Source organism: Sinocyclocheilus grahami, unplaced genomic scaffold (assembly GCF_001515645.1).
Source record: "Sinocyclocheilus grahami isolate Dianchi unplaced genomic scaffold, SAMN03320097.WGS_v1.1 scaffold47.1, whole genome shotgun sequence".
In the NCBI taxonomy this organism is placed as follows: domain Eukaryota; kingdom Metazoa; phylum Chordata; class Actinopteri; order Cypriniformes; family Cyprinidae; genus Sinocyclocheilus; species Sinocyclocheilus grahami.
In genome coordinates, this window is record NW_015505226.1 from 3,464,163 (window position 1) to 3,488,814 (window position 24,652).

General features: G+C 37.9%; 1 protein-coding gene across 2 annotated transcripts; it reads right to left on the reverse strand.

Annotated features, from left to right (window-relative positions):
• Nucleotides 1-2,367: 2,367 nt before the first annotated feature.
• Nucleotides 2,368-13,069, reverse strand: LOC107582744 (dual specificity protein phosphatase 3-like). 2 transcript variants are annotated; one of them, XM_016268718.1, is made up of 4 exons: nucleotides 12,518-13,069; nucleotides 12,252-12,427; nucleotides 6,925-7,151; nucleotides 2,368-3,819 (listed from the first exon to the last, which is right to left on the reverse strand). In XM_016268718.1, the coding sequence occupies exons 2-4, from the start codon at nucleotides 12,416-12,418 to the stop codon at nucleotides 3,611-3,613; spliced, it is 603 nt and encodes a 200-aa protein (XP_016124204.1). In that variant the 5' UTR covers nucleotides 12,419-12,427; nucleotides 12,518-13,069; the 3' UTR covers nucleotides 2,368-3,610. The 2 variants fall into 2 exon arrangements, with proteins under 2 accessions (XP_016124204.1, XP_016124203.1); XM_016268717.1 differs by having other exon boundaries at nucleotides 12,252-13,069.
• Between the last annotated feature and the right edge of the window lie 11,583 nt (nucleotides 13,070-24,652).

Genomic DNA, 24,652 nt, shown 5'->3' on the forward strand with positions numbered 1-24,652 from the left:
AAGTTTTATGGGTTTAACAATGCATTCTCCCAGTTAAAACTAACTAAACTAGTTGAATAAAAGACAAAAAAAGCATGTTTTCATTTTTGCCATTTATTGTCTGACATCATAAAACAAAAGAACATTGTCCAAAGTAAGAAAAATAACTGTGATTTAATCAAGTGCACTTCAACAAAGTGTAGAAGCGGTACACCTTGCTTTGTGAAGTGAAGACATAAATCAAAAATATATAATCCATCTTCAGGATAAGGCTTTAAGGTGGGATGTTTAGACAACCTGTGTCATGTGAATGCATTCATTTGACCTCTATTTCAAGCATTCTGTAATTCCTTTCCTGATTAAGTCAGATTAAAACGAAATCATAATTCTGTCATTTAGTCACATCAAGCAACTCCCGAACTCAAAATGCAAAACATAATTTGAGAGTGTGAATATTTGTGCCAAACCCTCCTGCCAAATTTGCAACTGCTGAGGTTTCCATGTCCTTCACAACAAACAAGTGGTCAATCATTTTCAATATCAGATTACAGCAACAACACAAAGCATACAGGAGTAAGAGACGGCACATAGACGATATAGAGTTACGTGTAGTCAGCAGCATTTGAGCAAGTGAGCGAGCACACATGAATGCAACAACTATGTGCTTGTACAAATGCGCATGGACAAAACAAACTTTGAAGCAAAAATGCACAGACAATACTTTGCACTGATGCCCAAAAATACAAGTGCATCAAAAAAAATGCATCACTTTAGACACCTTAGCTTGTGTTCAGCCTTGGGTAGTGTTTCCTCAACATCGGTGTTATTAAAATAAAAACAAAAATAGCACACATAAATACAAAATGACCAAGCAGCATTTTGATTCGCTGTTATACTATTGAAGCCATTTAGTGGTACAACCATTTTCATTTAATGTTCCCTGTATAATTACATTGTTTACAATTTCTATACACTGAGTAACATACAATCGATACATATGAATAAAAGGCAATACATAGCAGGACAGTTTGTGCAAATCACATGGGTTATCAACAGCAGATGGCAGTGTTTCTCCTTCCACAGATCCAGATCAGAAAAGGGAGTGTTTGTTTGCCACTGGCACAAAGCATCCTCATTGGTTCATTTTTTTTTGTGAGGCCACACAGGTTTCCATAGCTACAGTTGGTTAGGTTGTATAAAGCCTAGGTCTCCAGATTATAATAAAGGAATGTTTATAGTTTGAATGCTTTCGTACATATAGGTATTTGTCCATTTTAAATGTTCTTAGACAAAAAAAAAAACAGCTACAAATTAAAATTATTGTGGATTAGCTACAGTAATATGAATGTTGTGAGGTAGCCTGCAACAGTGTTACCTTTGAAAACAGACTTTGATCCTCTAATACAAAGTAAATGATTTTTAAAGAGAAAATAATAAAGCAAACTACTCTCCATCAGAGTGAAAAGAAAAACTAGATAATATTGAAGTTTCTAGCAAACAACTGGGTGTATGAAACAAAAGTGGTGTTTTTGGGTAAGTGTGCCATGGCATTTTAAAATAACGTGGATGTTGACTACAATATATTAGATATTTCTATTGTTAATAGATACTGGTCATACACAAATATTATGGACAGTTCATACATTCATATATGTCAACATCTAAATATGTATATACACAAGTATATATATCTGGTATATAGAAATATAAAAAAGAGGCATAAGTAGTGCTTTGTGTAATACTCTAGCCTACAATTTGTACTATAGTATTTTCCCTCAATAATAAATATGCAGAGGCCCAGGAGCTATTAATATTAGATCAATCAAATTTGACAAGAGAAATTTGAATCATTCAAAAAGCTACGTGTTCGAAACTGCCGCATGCACTTATTTCAAATGAAATGATGCTGGTTCTTCTTTAAAGAGGTCATATTATGAGAAATCTCATTTTTGAGTTAACTTTAAGAATTCAAAACTTCCTCCCCAGTCCAAAAAGACCATTTACTGAAGCTAAGCTACAAAAATGTCTCATTCTGAAATGCTGAAATTTTTGACGTCAACAAAATGGATACTTTAACATATGACCACCCATATATACACATCAATGCAGCCAAACCAGTCCCAAAGAAGCTGTACAGAAAAAGGATACTGTTATTCCTAAACTGAATTACTAACGATAAGACTAAAATGTGGGAAAGTTCTGCTGCTACTGTCTGTCTGTATTTCAGTCTGATCTGAATGGTTTAAACCGCACATTTCAATGCAGACCATTTTGTGAATCACAAATCAATATAACTCCTTTCACATGCAAAGAGGATGCTTACATAGAAGTCTTAAAGGCACAGCAGCAAAAACAGCCTGTTTAATTGGACTAACATTATAAGTGGACCTCGGGGGAAATAATTAAATGATAAAAATATGTACGATATGACCCCTTTAAAACCTGAAACAAGCCAGCAGTGCAGCAAAATGAGTTAGTTCCCATGCTAAAGTGATTCTGTTTTAAGGACAAAGCTGAGCCCGGAGTCGACCTAATCTAATTCAACAGCTACTCTTAAAAATCTGATCTACACGCCACAGACGTCACTGACATGCTTCCTGCGGTCTCTGAACTAGCAGTGTGAATGGGCACTAGGCCTCTGGATAAAAAACCTTGTGTAAGGGCACATCATTAGGCAGTTGGCATGGCAGAGGCTCTCCATCTATCGGACGTGTCTCTCTGGTCAAGGCTGACTGTGATCTTGTGGTAGCCAAAATGTGGCATGAGACTTGGCAGTGAGAGACAGTGATTCCAGAGTAAAGAGATCTAATGGGGCTGATGCATTATCACTGCTGCATAGAACCGGGTTGAACCTGTTTGTAGCGTCTGTTGAATCCGAGCTACAACATACAGTTGGCTTGTTGTAGATATAAATTGTTGATTGTATGCTACCGTTCGGTACAACGTGGAATGTTAATTTATTTTATGGTGAGCGAATGGGGTGTGTGCTGGTACACAACAGTTTTGTCCTCCTGTTAAGTCCTGATTTAAAATGCTGGAAAGCTATCAAAAATCTGTCTGTAGGTCTGTAAATGGGTTAAAAGGTGTATATTTATACCTAAATACTATATTCCTCCACATACAAATAGAAATGGGATGAGCAATCACAGTATTTCTGGCAATTAGGAACCCAAAGGATGATTGTGCTCTACTTTACAATCGTTGCAGATGACAGTTGGGCTAATATGCTCCAAAAGTTGAATTTGTGAGATATACAAAAAGTTGGCTACTGGAATGCTTTAGGTGTACCTAGTGAAAAACGGAAACTAATTATCATGGGGAATGATGCAAAAACAAAGCAGACATAAAATACTGCCCTTGCTCCTTATACAGCCTTAATTATTCAGATATGCCAGTAAATTTCCTTTTCCCAGCCATCTGGAAGCAGGAGTAATTACTCAGGACACTGACAACACCTCGTGTGAATGAGTATGTGAAAGTGTGTTTGAATACACTTTGTATACCTCCATGCTTATGCTCTGGATGTACTGTTTGCATACATTCTGTTAATATACTTGGACTGGAAATAGTGCACACTAGTTTGACTGTGTGTCTGCATGTGTAAATATATGTGGGGGTAGAGCACATTCTATCATTTGGTCTTCAACTTGCCCTCCTTTGCCAGCTTTTCGTTGAGTTGGCACAGCTGGCGCAGGAATCCATCATTCGGGCCGATCTCTCTCTTGTGTCTTACTGTAGCCGTGGCAACTCGTACATCCATCTTGTGACGGAGCACGAGGTAAGCGATGACTATAGTGGGTGAACGGCTGTAGCCCTCACGGCAGTGAACGTACACCTTTCCTAGAAGACAAATAATTAATAACAGTTAGAAAAGGCTGGGTTTGGACCACTACCCAAGATCTCATCCTTTGAAGATACAAGTGCGGCTTCTGCTGCAACATCAGCCTTACATACCTCATCGTGAACCTTCTCAAATCAACCTTCAGACCAATTCCCCTCCAAACATGCAACCACACACATACATATACATTATAGATCAGCCCAATCTCCTGGAGAAATTCACCTTGCCAGCCTCCGCTGTGCTTGTTTGGCAGATGCAGCAGAGGATCTGAAACCTGATGCCTCCGCCAAACGCTTACTTATGTTTTCCCATGAGTCTTTGTGCTGTTTATGTGTCATGGAGATAACCTTCACTGATTCTTAAATCTCTGCTCCCTGTAGATCAATGCAGAGCTACGGCGATGCAAAACTACATATTTTTTAAATCAGCTGGATAATTGGTTTCTAAAAGAGCAGGTCATATGGTTTTTTAAAGTGTCTTAATATTGTGTTGGAGTCCCCTACAACAGGTTTGAATCTAAAACTAAAACTTGAATCTCATTTTCTCAGAATATACATTGAATATTAGAATAATTTTTCAATGATTTCGAAACGATTTGTTCGAAGCATTTCTGAGCTTACGGTCTGTAATCCCCTCACTTCCGTAAGCCTACTCTGCTCTGATTTGTCAGCTGGCCAAGTCCGTTGTGATTGATCTTTCCGTATGCAAAGCGTGTCGGAAACGAAACTCCCATTACCATAATAAATTTTTTTGCTCCGGAGGGTTACTTGTAAAAAAAAAAGATGTTATAAAGTTACAAAAATGGCATCGATATTACCTTGTTCTAATTCGAGCCTGAGTCAGAAGATGATACCGATGCAGTCGCTCAACCGGAAACTCCATCGCAAGCATGACTTGATCAGGACGTTTCTCAGTGGTAAGTTTAAATTTGTATGTGGTACTGTGATGTGACAGCAGTTTTATTGCATTCATAATTGCATGCATAATTATAATTAATTTCTTATTCATTCATAAGAAATTTATTATAATTTCATGACATGATGTAAACCGTAACCGCAAATGTCTTACCTTGTGACGTATATAGGTAACAGGCAGAAGATTCGAAAATATGACGACTCGTTAAGGTGGTTTAGAGTCGACTCTTTATTTTGAGCGACAATAACTTTATTTATCATGCACTTTTTTGAATAACAACTTTGCAGATTGTTTACATAGAAGGATAGCTACGTTACAAACTGCAAAAATATATATTTTCCGAAAACACATATGACCTACTCTTTAAAACATTAAGGATGTCCTGTATAATTGTGTATGTTCACATAGGATATGTTGTGTGTTCAAAAACATCTGGGCAGAATACAATGGAATGGATCAGTATAGATATCAGTACAGACCTTGAGGTGATTTTAAAACATTTAACTGTTTTAATTTGATACGCCATCCTGTTGTAAAACCTCATGGTGCAAGAGCCTCAAAAAACAGCGAGAGCCGTTCCGCATTGGCCAAACACATCCATTAAATTGCATGAGGAAGGGGCCGTTCACACAGAATATGTTTTTTTGCATTCCACTGCACTGTTTTTCCAATTGTTTTTCTATGTAAACATCGCACTAGATGGATGTATTTTACCATTGCGCTCGAGTCTTGCATCTTTGAAGCATCTCGTACATGCAGCGGCATTGTACAAAGGCAGGCCTCAAGTTAAAAAAAATTTACTTCGCAAAAACACGTCTCTAAAGGCCTGTTTACACCAATAGCGGAGAAACAATAATGTACAGTATGTGGAAAATTATGTGGGTTTTTTTACCTTAAACTGCATAAACATTTCATTACACCAAATACACAAAATACTGTTCTTTTTAGCAACATCATATGACCCCTTTAAACGTTGCTTTTGCCCATTCCGCTGCCCTGCATCTCACATTTTAAATGCAAAAACTTGTTCTGTGTGAATGGCACATTGGATGACGGCGAGTTTTTTTTGTAGTCATTTTTGACACTTTTTTTGTGAACCTGAAACCCCACAAAATCCGACCCTACTGCTCAAAATAATTAATTCTTTTAGGTTCACCATAGTGAATATAGGTAAAGCAAGAATACTGATTTTTTTTTTTTATGTACTCATATAATTGAATCTCTCGTCAATCCTCCGCAGTGCACCTTTAAAACACTGTTGCTACAAAGATCTACAGTAAACTTAAAACGAGAACAAATCTAAAACTAGACGACAAATCAGCCATCGAGACCCACCCCTATGCAGAGCATATTTTTTTAAACAGATTCAGTGTGACTCAGAGGCAGCGGGAGCACTCAGACCTTCATCCCTCCCACTGCTCATTGTGATTCAGCCAGCAAATTCACCAGATGACATCAAGCCCACTGTAAGCACGGCTGTCGCAAATGTCACAGCTGAGCTCTGCCAGGCTACGAAGTGGCAGCATATATTCTAGTGGTTTTGTTTCAGCTTAAGCTCTCAGTGAAAAGATTAGTGTCCTCCCTCAACCCAGGCTTGGCGTCTGATTTACCGCTTACTAGGCTCCTACTGCCAAGATGACTTGCAATTAAGATGCTTTATAATTGCTCCTCTGTGTTAGCGATGGCATGAAATCTATGCCATAAAAGATGGGTTTAAATGGACCAATTAAAACAACTGGTGTAGAGACTGTGTGTAGAGACTACCAGATCTTCTTTGGGATACATTATTATTTGTGAATACATATACTGTAACATTTCAATAAATCCACTTCATTTTTTCTTTTAATTTTTTTCTGTCCTATCTTTTGCTTGTTGTTTGTGCAAGCTAAGCATTAAAACAAAGGGATTAAAAAAAGAAAGCTGGCACAAGGGAAAAAGAGAACGGTCAAGTTCTGAATGCCACAGAATACTTTCTAACTCCGCAAAGACACTGCTGGCTTCATACTTCATGAATTATCAAGAATCTGTGTCAAATGGACTGAACAAGATTTCTGTAATCTTGCGATAGTCTTGTCGGTGAATGGAAAATGTTTTCTTTACAATTAATTTATGTAGGTCTAATGTGGGTATCTGTTAAGAAACAAAAGCATTTACAAAAAAAAAAAAAAAAAGAAGCATGAGCAGCCGACCTTTTCCATGTGCCAGAGCCTTATCGATGAAGTCTGCTGCTTCCTCAAAGAAGTCACTGATGTTGAACTGCTCAGTGTCATTGGCCTGTATGCCATGGTACGTGATCCCAGTTCCTGTGTAGAACTCTGCGTTGGTGTTCACATGCATAAAAGAGTTTCCCTCTGCGACATTCAGTATGTGTGTCACACCCAGCCGCTGCAGACGCATCACATTCTGGGCCACAAACCTGGGGAGCAGGAGCAGAGCACGTGTGAGACTCACCTGAACCAAACAAACCAATTTTGTGATGTCTTAAAGGGATAGTTCACCCAAAAATGAAAATTCTGTCATCATTTACTCACCCTCCACTTGCTCCAAACCATTTAGCTACCGTCAACTGTTTGATTACCAACATTTTTCAAAATATCTTACGTGTTTAACAGAAGAAAGAAATACAGAATTGGAACAATTTAAAGGCGAGTAAATGACGACAACATTTTCATTTATGGGTGAACTGTCCCTTCAGGGCAGTGTTGTAGGCAAGACCAGCTCATTTGAATCAAGACCAAGACTAGAAGAGTGTTGAGTCTAAGTCAATAAAACCAAGACCATGAAAATATCTAACTCAATATTTTTATGATCTTGGTCTAGTCATGGAACATGTGGACACGGTTTTGACTTGAACTCGACCCTTTTTTGGTCTCAAATAAGCTGGTCTCAACTACAACATTGTCTTAAGGGGTGTTTGCTGGCCGCGATCTAACAAATCAACCTGAAGTCGTTTTAATTTTCAATAAAATCCTGTTCACACTTATGCCGAGTTCACACTGCACAATTTTAGCACTATTTTTCACTCGCCGACAGGTTTTGCGAAATCGCCAACAAATGCACGAAATCGGAGGCAAATCGGTGCTCATTCACACGAGTGACAATCACGAAGTGTGAATTATCAAAGACGCAATCTGAGGGAATCGCCGACACGTCACAATCACGCTGTGTGAAATGAGTTCTGACTGAAAAACACATCGGCGATGACCTACAGCCAATGAGAGACCAAGATACAGGGCAGCGGGAAGTTCGGGGAGAAGTTATATGAAATGTAGTTTGCGGACCAGTGTTGCCAAATCTGCGATTGCCGCCGGTTGTTTTTATTTCAGCAGGTTGAAGCGACCCCAATAACATATTACACGATTTTTACTGGGGGACCCCTCGAAAGCAATTGGGCTAATTTCAGGCTAGTTTTGAGTAGTAATTGGGCAGGTTTTGTAACGAAAACCTGGCAACCCTGCACCAGACAGAGCTGTCGACGATTCTTCCTATTGTGAAGTCATGCAATGTGAATCCCCCTGTCGCCGATCCATCGTGCAATGTGAACACAGCAGCAACTGAATGCTGGCCCAGATAGTCACGCAGTGTAAAAACAACGGCGATCCGACGAGTTTGAAAACCGTGCAGTGCGAACTCGGCATAAGTTTGCAAGGTTTGTGAAATTACATTTTCATTAGACATTCAAAGATTTGTTTAAATGATGTAAATGCGTGTTTGCTGAATGCTGACGGCAAACGAGAAAGTATTATAATGTTTGCCTTTCTATTACTAATAATATAAAAGCAATAGTTATAATACATTGTATACATTTTAATTCCTTTGTTTAACAGTTCTATCAGATTATTAGACAGACTTCTATCCATATTAGACAGAACTGTTAAGCACGACAGCGAACAAGAGGGATAATATGAAAACTGTGTGCTCAGGCGCTGCTGTTCTCAGCGCCGTCAAAATAAAAGTACGGCGTGCCGTCAAAATAAAACGCCTCGCCTCGAACGCATCGGCCAAACAGAAAAACTTGAAAACTTTGAAAAATGTCAAATATCGGCCGATATATTAGCCTTAGCGATATATCGGTCGACCACTAAACACAATCTTATTGCAATTCATTTCTTTTTTTTTTACAATTCACATAATTTCATAAGAAATACTTTTCCCATCAGATTGAGTCTGCATCATTCCTTAATACATTTCTTACGGTATATAAAAAAAATGTATTTACCTTTCTTGTGTTCTTTTCTCTCACTGCTGAATACCTTGTAATCATTCATTCTTGATAAACAGTTACATAACTCCTTATGTTGCGTACGTTTTATGCATTTGTGACAAACAATGGCAATCTGTCTGCTCACAGTTTGTAGTTCCAGTAAATCCAAGACCCTGCCAACCCCACCCAGAAGCTTCAGCTATGGATCGTTCAGCTGTGTCTAGTATGAGATTGATTGGAGTGAATTGTGGAGCCGCTTTTAGTTGGCAGAGATGTCGGCCTATGTCAGAGGGTCCCTGGGGACAGCAGTGTTCTAAACCAGAACAGACACACCAAGGAGATCTTGGCTGCTGCCCAGAGGCATACAAAGAGCCATAGGCGTCCAGTGTAGTGCCCAAAATAGGACTCTGAGTCCACAGAGAGAAAACAATGAATGAGAAGAGAGATGAGCAGAATGCTCTGTCATGTAGTTGCATTGTCTCTATTTTGCTTGAGCACCTGGAACTCTTTCATCTTTGTCTCCTAAAAAAAATCCAGCCTCGTTACGTCTCTCTAGACCAATCCTCAGCGAGAATGCAGTAGATGAAAGACTGCATACAGTATATGGGTAACAGATAATATATATAACCTAATCCAATTAAAATACAGTTTCAAAAGAACACTCTAAATAAAGATCAAGTTTCCAGCCCTTTTGGTTTATAACTGGAGGATGTAGCAGCCCCTCAGTCTCTGTTTCTGCCAGCAGTGCAGGCTCTTCAGTGGTGATGAAGTGATGGACTCTGATGCGCCGCCCAACACCCATAATTCAAACTCTCCCCCAGTGAGATCCTGTCTATATGGAGCCTTTGCAGATTGTGGTCATATTTCTCCCTTTGTGTATGTATGTGTGTATGCATGTGCATGAGAGAGAGTGTGCAAGACAGAGAGAGAAAGTGTTTGCTTTGCATCTTGTTCACCTGTCCAGCACTCTGTTCACTGCAGTCCCTTCACATGCATTATTAATGTAAGTCTTACAAAGAGAGGTGTGCTATGAAGAAAGTGGCCCATTGCCCCATACTGCACCTTTACATACGGTAAAAGGTCCAAATCGAGTACTAGCAGGTTTCTAGAATTTTGTCTATTGTGTATAATCATAATGACTTTGTATTTCTAAAGACAGTTTCGTTTAGATCATATCCTAAAGTCATAATACAAACGGAATGCCAAAGGTTTGGCACACTCTTATATCTGCACTCAGTTTAATGTGCTCTGTAGGATTGGCAAGAATGTGAACAAACAAAACAGTGCAATGCGTGCTGAACACAATGTGGACATTCGATCTAGATGGGTAATTATGGATGGGATCATCGCATTTCAAACATTACTCTTTTGCAATATCAGTCCTAATATAATACTTTGTAAATCAATACAATACAATGTGCAATATAATACATGTGCAATGAGTACTCTTTTGTGCATACTGTATAAAAAACAGCAGAATATGTTGTGCAAGGTGTACTTGTATAAGTGTTTTTTTATCTATCTATCTATCTATCATATCAGAATTGTATATAAATAAATCTAGAAGCTACAGGGCAGATACAGCCATTAGCAGCTCAGTGAAAATGTTTTGTCAATATCTACAAATGACCATATGTAAATTCCTGCTGCACAGACTAATGCTGGGTACACACCACAAGATAATCGTAGTTTTTGAGAAGTGATTTCTGTTAAATAAAATATCTCCTTTTGAAGTGGACTTTGAGCTTTGTAACTTTGCAGATATTTTTATGCTCAAACAGCAACATTACAGACTAACTAAAGTTGAAAAAGTGAAAAAGCATAATAGGACCCTTTAATAAAGGTCTCCTGAAACGAAGCGAAGCGGTGCGTTTGTATAAGAAAAATATCCATACTTACAACTTTATAAACTGTAATCTCTCATCTCTGTAATCCTATAGCTTCCACTAACTGTCGTACTCGTGTACATGAAAGAGTGGTGTCCAGCGGAAGACGTAGGACGTAGGCAAACGCGGTGACGAATGCGGAAACGCAGAGGTGAGAGCAAAAATAAACTTCTCACCAATATTCTCACCGGAGTTTACACTATGCATCCTACGTCATCCACTGGACACCACTCTCTTGTGTATGCACATATGACAGTTAGTGAAAGCTAGAGATTAGTTTATAAAGTTGCAAATATGGATATTTTTCTTATACAAACGCATCAGAGTCATGTGTAGCACTTTTTATGATGGATGGATGCACTTTTTTGGGCTTCAAAATCTCGACCACCATTCACTGCTTGGAAGAGCCAGGACATTTTTTAATATAACGCCGACTGTGTTCATCTGAAAGAAGAAAGTCATGTACACCTAGGATGCCTTGAGGGTGAGTAAATCATTGGGTAATTTTCATTTTTTGGGGTGAATTATCGCTTTAAAATACTTTCCATAATGTATTAGACAAGGAACAAAACAAGATTGTGCTTTAGACTGTTTACTGCATCAAAAACAATTTATATGTAAAAGCAATGTATCTGTGCCTGATATCCTAAAAAATTTATTCCAGGAACAAATCACTATGTAATCATGAACCTAATGCAAATTTTAAAACATGAAAAAAGTAACGTAATCTGACTACCTTTATAGACTTTTAGCTCAAAACCACATGCAAATAGTGAAGACAGCGGACTTGTCACACAAGTTGTAAACAATGGATTCTGAGTCAAAAGTCCCAATTCTACAGATGCATATTTTCTTTAGCACATAATTCAAAAGTCTATCGATGCAGCTGAATCGGCACGAATTTTAATCAGCGCATCGAGAAAGCCAATGACTCGTTAAACCCCCTTGAGGTCTTTTTCTCTTAATAAGATAGAGGAAATATGCAATGAATGTGTAATAGTAACGGTTTAATACAAAGAAACAGGTGACTGAGGTCGAACTGAAGTGATTTTGTAACAGTGATCTCAAGAGAGATAGCTAGATGGTACCGATAGAGGACGGTCGTGGAGAAAAACAGCTTCCCTTGCAGTCTGACTCAAACTGACTCACTATTTAAACGTTAGCAAAATCTCCTGTGGCTTCGTGATTGTTCTCGTAGGCGTAGAGCTGACGTGCTCCATTCACAGGTTTGTTGTTTTACACCTGGACGCTGTAAAATATTCAGGTAATATTTACTGAGAGGGTTTATTTACCGATCCGCTATACAGATCAATTGCCTGTGCCACCTCACGAATCAACACATTTGTCCAGCAGCTGAAAGCAGCTACCTGTCAGTGTTTTTCTGCAATCAATAGCCCAGAAGTCTCCATAAGATTGCTGAACTTACGCATTGCCGATGTAAATCTTGGGAAAGACCTCGTTGAAATGTTGTGCTGGAAGGCTGTAGAAACCGCTGCCGTTGGACAGCAGCTTGTTGAGTTGTTGTATGGTCGCCTCGGTGTCTGGCACGGTGACTTCCAGCGGTCCCTTCGCGGGGCTGTGATGTTTCTTCATGCTTCAGTCCTCCAGAAGCAAAAAAAACAACAACAACAAGTGTTTAATGATGAAGATGTGACGGCTTTCAATTCCCCAGCATTTTATTTCCTTCCTCACTCGGTGTGGTTAGCGTGCTCTCCTGAACGCACGCACGCTCGCCGCTCTTTCGCAGGCAGACAGACAGACAGACACACCCGGGACTCGCCCACCGGCGGTCTGATGTGATGCTCCGGTGAGGTCGGTAACAGAACTGGCGGAAGATGGCGACAACGCACCAAGACAAGTCATTGAGAGCTGCTTTAAAGGGAACATCACTCTCTCATCGAATCCATCCGCAGTTTAGACAGGTTAGACAGCATTTCACGTGTCATTGTGGCCTGTTGTGCGTAAACCAGTGCCCATAGCTCACTCTATACTCGCAATCTGTTTTGTAACGCTCATAGATCTAGTAACACTATCTATTTCCAAGCAACAGCCCCTCCCTTCATTTCAGGCCAGATTTGTGTGTTAATTGATGTTGTGACAAGCAGGTTTACTGAAAGTAATTAGGATTATTTATTTATTTTTCTCTCTCCTGTTTTAATCCAACAAGTGGCTTTTAACACTAGTATGTTAACTCTGAAACGTGACCCACCTGTGATTTAGATGTAATTTGACTCACAATAAAGCGCTCCCATAAGCAAAATGTGCTATTATCTGGTCCAAAAGTGTATGTGATAGAAAGAAAATTAACTGAATATTGATGAAGTAACATCATTTGTGTGAAAAGACAGGGCACACCTGTGGGCATTTAGGAAAGTGCTTGCGGATTCATGCCAAATGTCATAACTGTTTTTTGTTTTGTTTGTTTGTTTCCAAACATGAGTCAAATAAATAAATAATTTATAATCATATAAATAATAAAAAAAATTAATACTGTTAAACAACAATACAATTATTTCTGTAGATAGCCATTGTATACTATATAGCCTGTGTATAATATTTGTTTGCTTAACTTTATCTGTTGTCTCTTGCCATGAAGCTGGCATGGCGCTAAGTTATAAAAACAAACAAACAAGGAATAATGGCGCATGGTTTTTCATTTGAATCATAGTCACACAACACAGATCCTTGCAAATTTCACATATTAAAACACATTTATATTTCCCTACAGTAAACTTTAACTGAGAATTTAAAGGCCTTTTAATAGGACACTACTAATGCCCTTAGTAAGGCTTTTGAAGAAATGCATGCTCACTACTTCTACCTTGCGTATCAGTAGCATTGAAATTAATAATAATGCACTGTTTCATGGAAGCGTGCAAAAAAAAATATCATAAGCCTAAAATTGTAAGAATCTATTTAACCACTAGAGGGAGCAAAAGTAAATTATTAGATGGTAAACAAATCTGTGCAGACAGCATGTTTAAAGGAACACTCCACTTTTTTTTGAAAAAGTAAGAGTTAAACAGTTGAGTTTTACCGTTTTTCGAATCCATTCAGCCGATCTCCAGGTCTGGCGGTAGCACTTTTAGCTGTAGCTTAGCATAGATCAGGGGTGGCGAACGTCGGTCCTGGAGAGCCGCAGCCCTGCAGAGTTTTGCTTCAACCCTAATCAAACACACATGAACAAGCTAATCAAGGTCTGAACGGTTACTAGGAAGCTACAGGCAGGTGAGTTTTAATTAGGGTTGGAGCTGAACTCTGCAGGGCTGCGGCTTTCCAGGACCGGAGTTCGCCACCCCTGGCATAGATCATTGAATCTGGTTAGACCATTAGCATCTCGCTCAAAAATTAAATTACCAAAGAGTTTAGATATTTTTCCCATTTAAAACTTGACTCTTCTGTAGTTACATCATGTACTAAGACCAATGGAAAATTAAAAATAAATTTCGATTTTCTAGGCCAATATGGCTAGGAACTATACTCTCATTCCAGCGTAGTAATCAAGGAACTTTGCTGCCGTACCATGGGTGCAGCAGGCGCAATGATATTATGCAGCTCCTGAAAATAGTCCCCAGCACTCTCCCTGTGCAAGCAGGTGGTCACGTTGGTTATGTTGACGGAAGTTAGCCAATTTTCAGAAAAATATCGAAACTCTTTGGTAATTTTTGAGCGAGATGCTAACGGTCTAATCAGATTCAATGATCTATGCTAAGCTACAGCTAAAAGTGCTACCGCCACACCCGGAGATCGGCTGAATGGATTCGAAAACGGTCAAACTCAACTGTTTAACTCTAGGGGAGTTGTAAATTGAGCCTATTTTTTTTTTAAGTGGTGTGTTCCTTTAAGAAAAATCACGGAAAAGGATCAAGGGTCAAAACACAGTGAAAATGAAACAAACTATGTTTGCTCTGCCTTCTTAGTCATGCATGTTTCTTTTAACTTGTCTGACTGCAAATGTTTTCCTCCAATTAATATAGATAGATAGATAGACAGACAGACAGATAAATAGATAGATATGAAATAAAACCCTTCTGAATTTCTTGTTTCCTGTAACACATTTTCACTAAAAACCACAAATGAAATCCATAATTGAAGCAACCTGTAGTCACAGAATTCAGCTGACGACTTTGAGAGAACAGCTGATCAATGAGAGAAGATTAGAGCTGGTCTTGTGTCCAATAAGAGTTGACCTCTGGTGTGATCTCTGTTCTACAGTTGCATAAATACAATCAATCTGATTTGTTAGTCCGTGATAATATTCTGGAGCAGCAAGCTTAAAGTTATTGTGAGCACCATTTTTTATTTGTACATCAAGTCGAAATGTCTTGTCTTTGTACTCGCTGTGACTTTGCCCTTTGTGGATGATATGCTATTACAATATTTGACACTGAAAGGCAGTCATTGTCTGTTGCCATAGCAATACAAGGAAGTCCCATACAAGTCAGTAGCAATAAGCCTATCATAAAGATGCCTATTACAATTTTTTCACTTGTGTTTACATTTCTTACTGAGAGAGTGCTTGTGTAGATTTCTCTTTCTAAAATGTAGCCAAGGCCATGATTTGAGTATTTGGGAAGCCATCTGGGTGATATTGACTTGGAGGAGGGACTGCATCAGTTAAATTGTCCTTTTATTGACAACTTGGGACTCTGTCCATCCAATTAATCTAGGAACAAACTAAACCACCTGAGACCCTGACAACATATCAATCATTCATCATACATTCAGTATAGCTACTTATATTGTTTTAATCTTTTTTTTATTATTATTTTGTAAATCTGTCATTTTTAAAAGAAATTAACATTTAAATATAAATGTAATTACATACAAATCAAATATATATATATTCACACACACACACACACTTCTACTGTCATGGTGTCTACTGTGTAGGAGCGAGGAGTGCGGAGACGTAGGAGATTCACGAATAACAGTCTTTAATAATCCAAACAGAGGTAACACAGGGTATGCAGGAGACACACGTAGCACCATCATGACACAAACAATACCGGACAAGGAAACATAGGGCAAACAACACTTTAAATACAGGACTAAACGAGGGTAATTGACAAGACACACCTGAACCAATTGACTAATTAACAAGAGAGAGAAACTGGGTCACGGGGTGCACATGGGAGAAAACACAACAAAACAGGTTCATATCCCTGACATCTACAATGTTTTTTGCTCATTTGGCTTTTTTTTTTAAAGAAAAACTTAACATTTAAAAATATAAGTGTTAGTACTAACAAATATAAAAAATAATAGCATTGTGTAGTTACGTTATAGCTGTATATTTTCCAGTTTCTTTTTGTAAGAAAATATTTTCTACAGAATTATTTTTTTTAAAAAGAACATAACATTTTAAAATAAAATAAATATTACAATAAAAAATAAATTAACAAAAATTATTAATTGCTATTATTATTGTTAAAAATATTTAATAATTAAAATAAAAATGAATATAAAATGTATAAATATAATTACGTGCAAACCTAACATCTTTGTACATTAGGGTTTCATAGGCCTGCATGTTTGTCAAAGATACATAATTCAGAAGAATTATTCTGGAGGTAAAGAAAGTTTCCTCCAGAAGTGTATTTTGCCCTAATGTTCTTAGACCTAAAGAGAAACTTCAAAGATTCATGAAAAATCTTACTGCAGTAGTCAGTATCATTTTTCAGCCAGTTGGTGGCACTCAGCTCTACATTTTTGTTTTTAAGAGCACTAAACCACAGAGGAAGTCAACACAGCTGAGGACAAGATCTTAAAATGTTATTATCATCATAGCAAATCATATTTTGGAAAATATTACCTGCACAACACAGCAATCATTCTGATTGTGACCTTGGCATTTTTACTCAGCATTTACTGTAATTATTGCTATCAGATCTTTCTGGAAGAATATTTGACTAATGACCTTCAAGACAATATAGCCCCCTGAGACAGCACTGCACTATAGGGAGTCATGCATAATCTAACCATCTGTTTGCTGAAGCACCTGAGCAGACTCAGGACATGACAGCAAGAAACAGAGCCTGACTTTGCAGAGGTGTTCAGACCAGTGAACAGACCTCCTTGACCAGTGTCAGATCGTTGTGGGTGGCTGTATAATGTCTGCATGAATCTAACACTTGAGACATGAGGTCATGATGACACATGTTTGTCATTGAGATGAGGAAATTATGTTTTAGAATATATTTAAAACATTAAACCGTTATTATAAATTCTAATTTTTTTTTTTTTACAATTACTTTGTTTGTACTGTATTTTGATCAAGTAAATGCAGCCTTGGTGAGCATAAGCATATTGCTGATATGTTCTGTTTTTTCTACACTATTTCTACTTTTGTGTATATTGTATATAATATATTTATATATACATAATATATTATATATAATATACATTGCACACAATAAGTGGAACAATTAATATTACTTCTAGTTTACAGGGAGTTAATTATTGCATTATTCAGGACTCCAGGCGTGTGTATTTTTAGACAATTCTCATAGGAGATTTAAACACGTTTAATAACACTATATACATTTTGACAACAAGTGTCTCCAAAATTGTCAACACAGTGCAATACAACTTGATGCACTGGCTGAGATTGTCCAGGGAGATGCCTCAGTACTGTAGGGAGCATAAATAGCTTTAGCTTTCAGTGTGTTTGTAGTGGAAATGCCCTATAGCTTTTTTTTTTTTTAAGTAATAGCTAAAGGACAACAGCACCAAAAACCAAATCGTCACATTATTATAAAAGTTTATCTAAAGCTCATTGCACTTTTAATAACAGCCATCCTGTATAAAGTTCAGATATCCATTCTGGCGTCCTTTGTTGTGCTGTAGTAATTAGAGTTCTAACAATCATGCCGGACCAAATAATAATGAATACAATAGTGGTCTTGTTGAACACAAATAGCTTAGTTTTTCTTTCAAAAACTGTATTAGTGGAATCAAACAAACAAAAATATTCTGTAGAAGTGTTGTAATCTCTCTCTCTCTTCCTCTTATCATCCGTGCCATGAAAACAGTCCCCATCAGTGCTCAGTAGAGTACTGTTTTCCACATCATGAGTTCAGTATGTAACTGGCCCTGAACACAGGCCCTGGTGGCTGTTCCTCAGAGCCCTCTTAATTTGAAGGCTGCACTTGTTTTCATTCTCTGAGAGGACTTTGTTTTTTTTTTAGCAAATTGTATCTTTGAATCCAAATTGATGACTGTTCTGTCACATGAGGAGGATTAGGTGCTTGTAAACCCAGGGTTGAAATAAGGCTACAATTATATTATGCGAGTTAAATACTTGCAAACTGTAATTATATATTGTTTGACACCAAATAGTATGTTTCAGAAAATAACTCACTGCAATTTTAGAGGGGAGAGAGAGTCTAGATTCTGCTGCTTTAAATAAAAAGGTTCAAAAGAGCTAGGGCTTTCAGACTGCAACACTCCTTTGAAAGAACACAGGATGTCACACCTAAGAACAAGGCTAGACTGGTGAAATAGGCCTGTCGGAAAGAGGTTAGGCTTTATTAGGTTAGCCAAAGGGACAAGACCATATTACCTTAGCTAACGCCTCCGAATGGCTTAGTGTGTCTCAATGGAAAGATTATTGCCTGGACACAACAACAAATAAACAAAACTAACTCAGACCTTATAGAACTTATTACTCTAGATTTAAAAGATCTCATTCATGAAAGTTCAGCACAAGTTCAGTTCTATCTTAAGCCTTTGCAAATGTAGTATGTTATGGTGCCAAAGCCAAGTCCTGTGAAAATGCTACCCAGAAATGGACCTAGAGTAATGTAGCGTTTTTCATATTTTCATTCCTCTTTAAACAGTGGCCAGTATGATGGGCCTGTCCAAAACCACAGCTTGGCATACATACTGTACACGTGACAGTCTGAGCAAGCGTTCATGACACTTGGGGGGACTTTTCGTGTCAAAAGGTAAATGAAGACAGAATTTTATTTTTTTACTATCCCTTTAAATTTTAGGTTAAAATTTTTCAAATATGATTGAGGATCAGTTAACAGTTAAGTCCTGAATAACAAACTTTTTTTGTAAAATAGAATATTTTTGTCATGGTTTTTGTCTGTATACATCATTTTTTAAATTTACATTATCTATAATTCATGTAACATTACTGAAAATATGATATAAAACATAAAATGCAAATGATTATTATTATAGTAATTTTCTATCTATATAATTCCATAAAGATCATCTGTGATCTTTTTACAAGCAACATCTGCTGAATATTATGTCATTCAGCCAAAAATCTAATTTACAATCTATTGATTTTTACTTTAGACATATAGAAGAAAGATCACTATGCATTATTTATTACTCTGAATCAGGGTTACAGATAACTACAACTAAAACCATTAAAAAAATTAACTAAAATATACTTATATAAAAATAAGTATAGAGTTATGTGCCCTCTAGAAGCTTGCGTTCTGCAAGTGAACGGCGTATTATTGTGCCATCTCAAAGAGGTACAAAATCACTTTCACTGACTTTTTCATTAACTGTTCCCTCCTGGTGGAATGACCTGCCCAAATCAATCCGAGCAGCTGAGTCCTTAACCATCTTCAAGAAACGACTAAAAACACATCTGTTCCACCTTTATTTGACCCTCTAACTCTAACACTTTCTATTCTATTTTAATTGTACTTTATCTATATTTATCTTTTTTTATTTTTTATTTAAAAAAAAACAAACAAACACTAGCTTTGTATTTTTTCTATTCTATCCACTTGTTTTTCTTTGTGTGTGTGTATATGTGTGTGTGTGTGTATATAAAATACCTTACTACGTGTACTGCGTTAGGCTAACTGAGACAGAGCAGGGGAACGTGAGGAACAGTATTGAGAACTGCTGCTTTTGAAAATTGATTGTGAAACTTGTGAATCCATTAGAATCGTTAGAAGACAGAATCGTGATTCATATATGAATAGATTTTTACGTGCACCTCTAGTTTTCTCTTCCTCTTCTCTAAAGCAGTGCAGCATGGCCTCGCCCCTTTTGCTGCCTTTTCCTGAGGGCGGGGTTTATCTGGGTTTGTGATGTCACGAACCCGGGAAGTAACTTGTTGTAGTCCCTACCAGCCGTTAAGCAACATTACACACTAACTAAAGTTAAAAAAGTTAAATCACAATCAACCACCCCTTTAACTGAAATAATAACTTAACTTAAACTTATAATTCTTAATTTCATTCAAAAATTTAATTTCAACATTTCTCATTTTCTTTGTCAAACTTGAAAAAAAATGAAATCAAATTTATAAAACAAGATTATAACACAAGATTACTAAAAATTCATTACATAGAAAAAAAAATTATTAACTAATTCAGAATAATAGTATCTCAATGATAGCAAAGTAACACTGCTCTGAATTTTGAAGGCCATGTGAATTCCAAAGTAAGCATTGCTTATTCCCTCTATATGTCCACTGCATAGCCCTCTCGTCTGTGCTCCTCTCTGCTTGTGTGCATGTGTGTTTGCGTGGCCCAGTGCATTCACTAACCTTGAGTGTGCCAGGCCTTAGTGTGCCTGGAAGCTCAGATCTATTTTTAGCTATTGCTGGATTGTTTTCCTAGTGGCTTCCTCCTCCTCCTCCTCTTCTACTATCCCTTCTCCTCACTGCTCACTCCTTACACTGCACACTGCAACTGTTACTGGGCAGATTAGTTGAAACCTAGTTCTGAGAAGCACATGTCACATGTTTTTTATGTGAGAATGAATGACTGCACTGAGCTGGCCTTGAGCTCAGAGAGAAGGGAGCTGTCAGCTGGAGGCAGTGCACGACGCCTCTCCACAGCCTCAGCCCCCGCACATGCATGCTTATGTGGAAACACGAGCTCCACTTGAGTGAGATGCTTATGTGTATTGTGTGTGTATCTGTATGTGTTGAAGAGGTGAGAGAGTTTGTGTGTGTGCCTCTGAGCTTTTAACTGTAAGTAAGGGATGCTTTAACTTCAGAGTATACTGTAGTATCTATCTATCTATCTATCTATCTATCTATCTATCTATCTATCTATCTATCTATCTATCTATCTATCTATCTATCTATCTATCTGTCTGTCTGTCTGTCTGTCTAATCTTGCAAGTTGAACTTGAACTACTTTTCTAGTTTCTGAGAAGTTTTCGGAATAACAAGGTTACAGCCTGATTGTGTGATATTGCTTTTATACAATGGCTCCAAAAACAAAAAGTTAATAAATGGTTATCTCACATTTTAGACACAATATTGCTTTGCCTGTTTTTGCTCAAACCAATGAAGATAGTTCCAAACAAAGTGACAGCAACACACCATAGTGGTGTTTCATCCCTGAATGATTCAGCATTTTCCAACAAATCGGTGAATGAATTAATGATTTGTTTTGTTTGCAAGTGATTCAGAGTTCTTGAACAAATTGACTGAATGAATGATTCAATGACTCACTCATAATACCTGTCATTGTGTCCGAGATTGCATACTGTCTGGATAGGTACTTAATTTAAAGTGTCCCTATTATGGATTTTTGAAAATTTTTGAGCTAGTTGGGCGTGGTTTCAGCAACCAGCTCCCGCCTCTTTGCCCATTTTCGATTATCCGGGAGTGACGCTCGGTGACGCGCTGCCAAGATGGCGATGGCTGGCTCCGCCCACTTTCGGCTTCAAAAATGCTCTTCAGAAACCTACGGGTGACGTCAAGGACTCTACATCCATGTTTTTATACAGCCTATGGGCTTAGCAGGCACGAGTAAATGGAAATGAGACCAATCGACCAATCACACGCAGATTAGCATCACGCAAAGGAGGGGTTTGGAAAAATGAATCGTTGTGCGAATCGTTTGGGAGGAGCAAATAAGGTTAAAATAAATGCATATTATAAGACAATGAAAGTGTTTTTTGACCTTGCATGCATGTCAACCTGTTGTTGGGGACTCCCAAAACCAAAATATGAACCTTTCATTACCATAATAGGGGCACTTTAATTAAAAACGTGCAACCGTTAAAAATTTTTTCTATATAGTATGAATCTGTGTAGTATGAAGGAAATCTGGACATACTATATCCGCCATGTAATCATTGTCATGTGACTTACAGCATCAGTTGTGTTGCTTCACTGCCATTCTTGACTCCTTTACTGTTGAAACACTATTCAAGGACTTAAACTGACATTTATGTTTATAATAACCCCTATTATAACCCCCCCCCCCCCCCCCCCACACACACACACACACACAGTACAACACCTCCTCCTCCTGTAGGCCGACTGGCCGCCCTCACATTACTTTTGGATCTAACATCAGTCCAGAAGAACATTATGCACGTGTGGCTTTCTCAATCATTTACAAGTACAAGATTGTCTCATTGCATCTCAATTTATATATCTACTTGAAGGGGGCAATGGAGGGATTTTATCTATTAGGAGATTACCATTATCTATTTGGGTGTATCTCCTCCCTCTATCATCTGATCACTTAACCTTGCAGTGGAGGATCAAGTGAGGACATGAAAACTTTGCTGCCAAATTTGCCAAAAACAGCGGTTAGCCTTACTCTGTACTCCACAGCGGGTTCCAGAGGACAGATTAGGGTCAGACTTCAGCTATTGAGACAGGTGGACAGTAGAGGTTATCCATCCACAGTAATGTCATTGTGTTACCTAAGCGTATTGTGTTATGAGAGAGAGCATATGCATGGGTTAATGTATGCTCTGATTTGCATTTATATGCAAATGAGCTCATGTCAATGTATAGATCAGTTCTAACCACTTAAGCGCACTTTTATCCAGTCAGTATATGTGCAAAAAAGTGCACAAAATCTCTTTATTTAGGGCTACTGATTTAAAGAAAAACACCATCCCTGAATAAATAATTCAGCATAAGAATAAACTTTGCTGATCGTTGAGGAGAGAGAGAAGCTTTTAAGAGTTGCTATAAGTACTTGTGAGTGTGTGTGTGTGTGTGTGTGGTTTATGTGTGTGTGTGTGTGTGTGTGTGTGTGTGTGTGTGTGTGTGTGTGTGTGTGTGTGTGTGTGACCAACCCCTCTACACCACCACCCTTTTTTTCCTCTGCAATGCAGTAAAGTGTGTGAACCTGCCTGGGGAGCAGAGATGCAAGCCCCGGTGCTGCTGCTCTGTATCATATCCATTTTCTCTCTATTCTCCTCTCTTGTGCCATACATCTATGCTTTTTACATCCATAATGCCTCAGAGTCCCCATCGTCCTTTATAGTCACCTTTCTGACAGCTTTGTTCCCCTCTACTGGTGCCTTGAAATTGCGAGCTGTCAGGCACCCCTCATGCAGTCAGCATCACAGCGACTTTGTGTTTGACTGTCCATCTGTGCAGCCCATCGCACATAGATGAACTACATTGAAATGATTGTACTTTGAAAGTCTGAGCTGTTTTTCTGTGATTACAGAGTCTTTCAGGTTCTGTGCTGCACCAATTAGCTCAGGTGCTGCATACATTAATGCTGACCCACATATCGCAAAGTGGGAATTGTGCGACGCAGGAGACAGGGAGTGCAGCGCTCAACACATTCCTAAAACAGTGTGTCATAATGTTGCACAATACTTAGGAGAAATATTATGGACACATTTAATGGAAATGCGTATACATACTATATTTAGTATCGTTAACTAATGACACCAGAATCTATTTCTGCTTAACCCTTTATTTTCAGTTATATTATTATGTGTACATTAACCTTCACTCTGAAAAATAAAGGTTCCAAATGAGGGTTTTTCACAGTGCTACCATAGAAGAACCATTCTGGGTTCCCAGAGAACCTTTCAGTAAACAGTGAACCAGTTTTTCTAAGTGTGAAGAACATTTTAATAATCCGAAGAACCTTTTTCTACTATAAAGAAAATTTTATAGAATGGAAAGGTTCCCTGAATGTTGAAGGTTCTTCATGGAACCATCAATGCCAATAAGAAAATTTTGCTTACAAGAGTGTTGAGTATATTTTCTCTGTCTTCTTTTGCGATCATACATGTATAAGTTAGAAAAAGAGCAATACATCATTGGTGTCCAATGAATAATTAATATTAAAACTACAAGCAATTATTGTTTCTAACTTAATAACTGGTTCTACTTTTATTGCGAATATACTATAAAAAATGTTAAAATGCATTTTATTTTAAACTGCATATTTGGAACTGGCCGTTGAGCATAAAATTAAACTTCTCATTTGCAATACTAGTGAGTTTTCATGGGGGCTCATTGGGATTAATGAGACGGAAATGGAATGAGTGCAAACAGTAGACCAAAATCAAAGCTTTTGCTGTTTGTTTTAGCAATTAGCCATTCTAAAATACTGCAAAAACCATTAGCTTATCTCATTATTTGCATCATTTACTGGCTGTGTCCCTGTTCTCCTCTTAGCAATAGTGCCATGGTAGATTAACTGTAGCTCTTGACTTCTGTTTTCACATGATTGAGGATTATCTAGAATTGCTTAGCCTCCCTCTCTTAAATAAGACCACAGAATGGTCAAATACAAGCAGTCATTCTTGTCTATTTTTAATAGCTCACAGTAATTAAAATCACAGTTCAAGCTCACAGTAATGGTAAAATTTGATGAAGGAACTATCTTTTCGGTATTATGTATTTTACAGTCATAAAAATAGTTTCCATCTCTCATCTGTGGGCTGAGGATCTTTAAAGTTAGTGAGTATGTGTCTGTGCGTCTTCATTGCTTGATGTTAAACTTTAAACATTCTGATCCTCTCCAAACAAGCCCTAGTGATGTTTATGCAAACGCCGGTTACTTACTTGAGTCAAGTGCTGGTTCCAAGAAGATGAGTGAGTTTGTCCCCAAACATGGT

Excerpts from the sequence above, each read along its gene's own strand:
- LOC107582744 (XM_016268718.1), bottom strand. The coding sequence starts at position 12,418 with ATGAAGAAACATCACAGCCCCGCGAAGGGACCGCTGGAAGTCACCGTG. Across the intron at positions 7,152-12,251 it reads AAGATTTACATCGGCAATGC|GTTTGTGGCCCAGAATGTGA; the intron begins GTAAGTTCAGCA and ends CCTGCTCCCCAG. Across the intron at positions 3,820-6,924 it reads GGCTCTGGCACATGGAAAAG|GAAAGGTGTACGTTCACTGC; the intron begins GTCGGCTGCTCA and ends TTTGTCTTCTAG.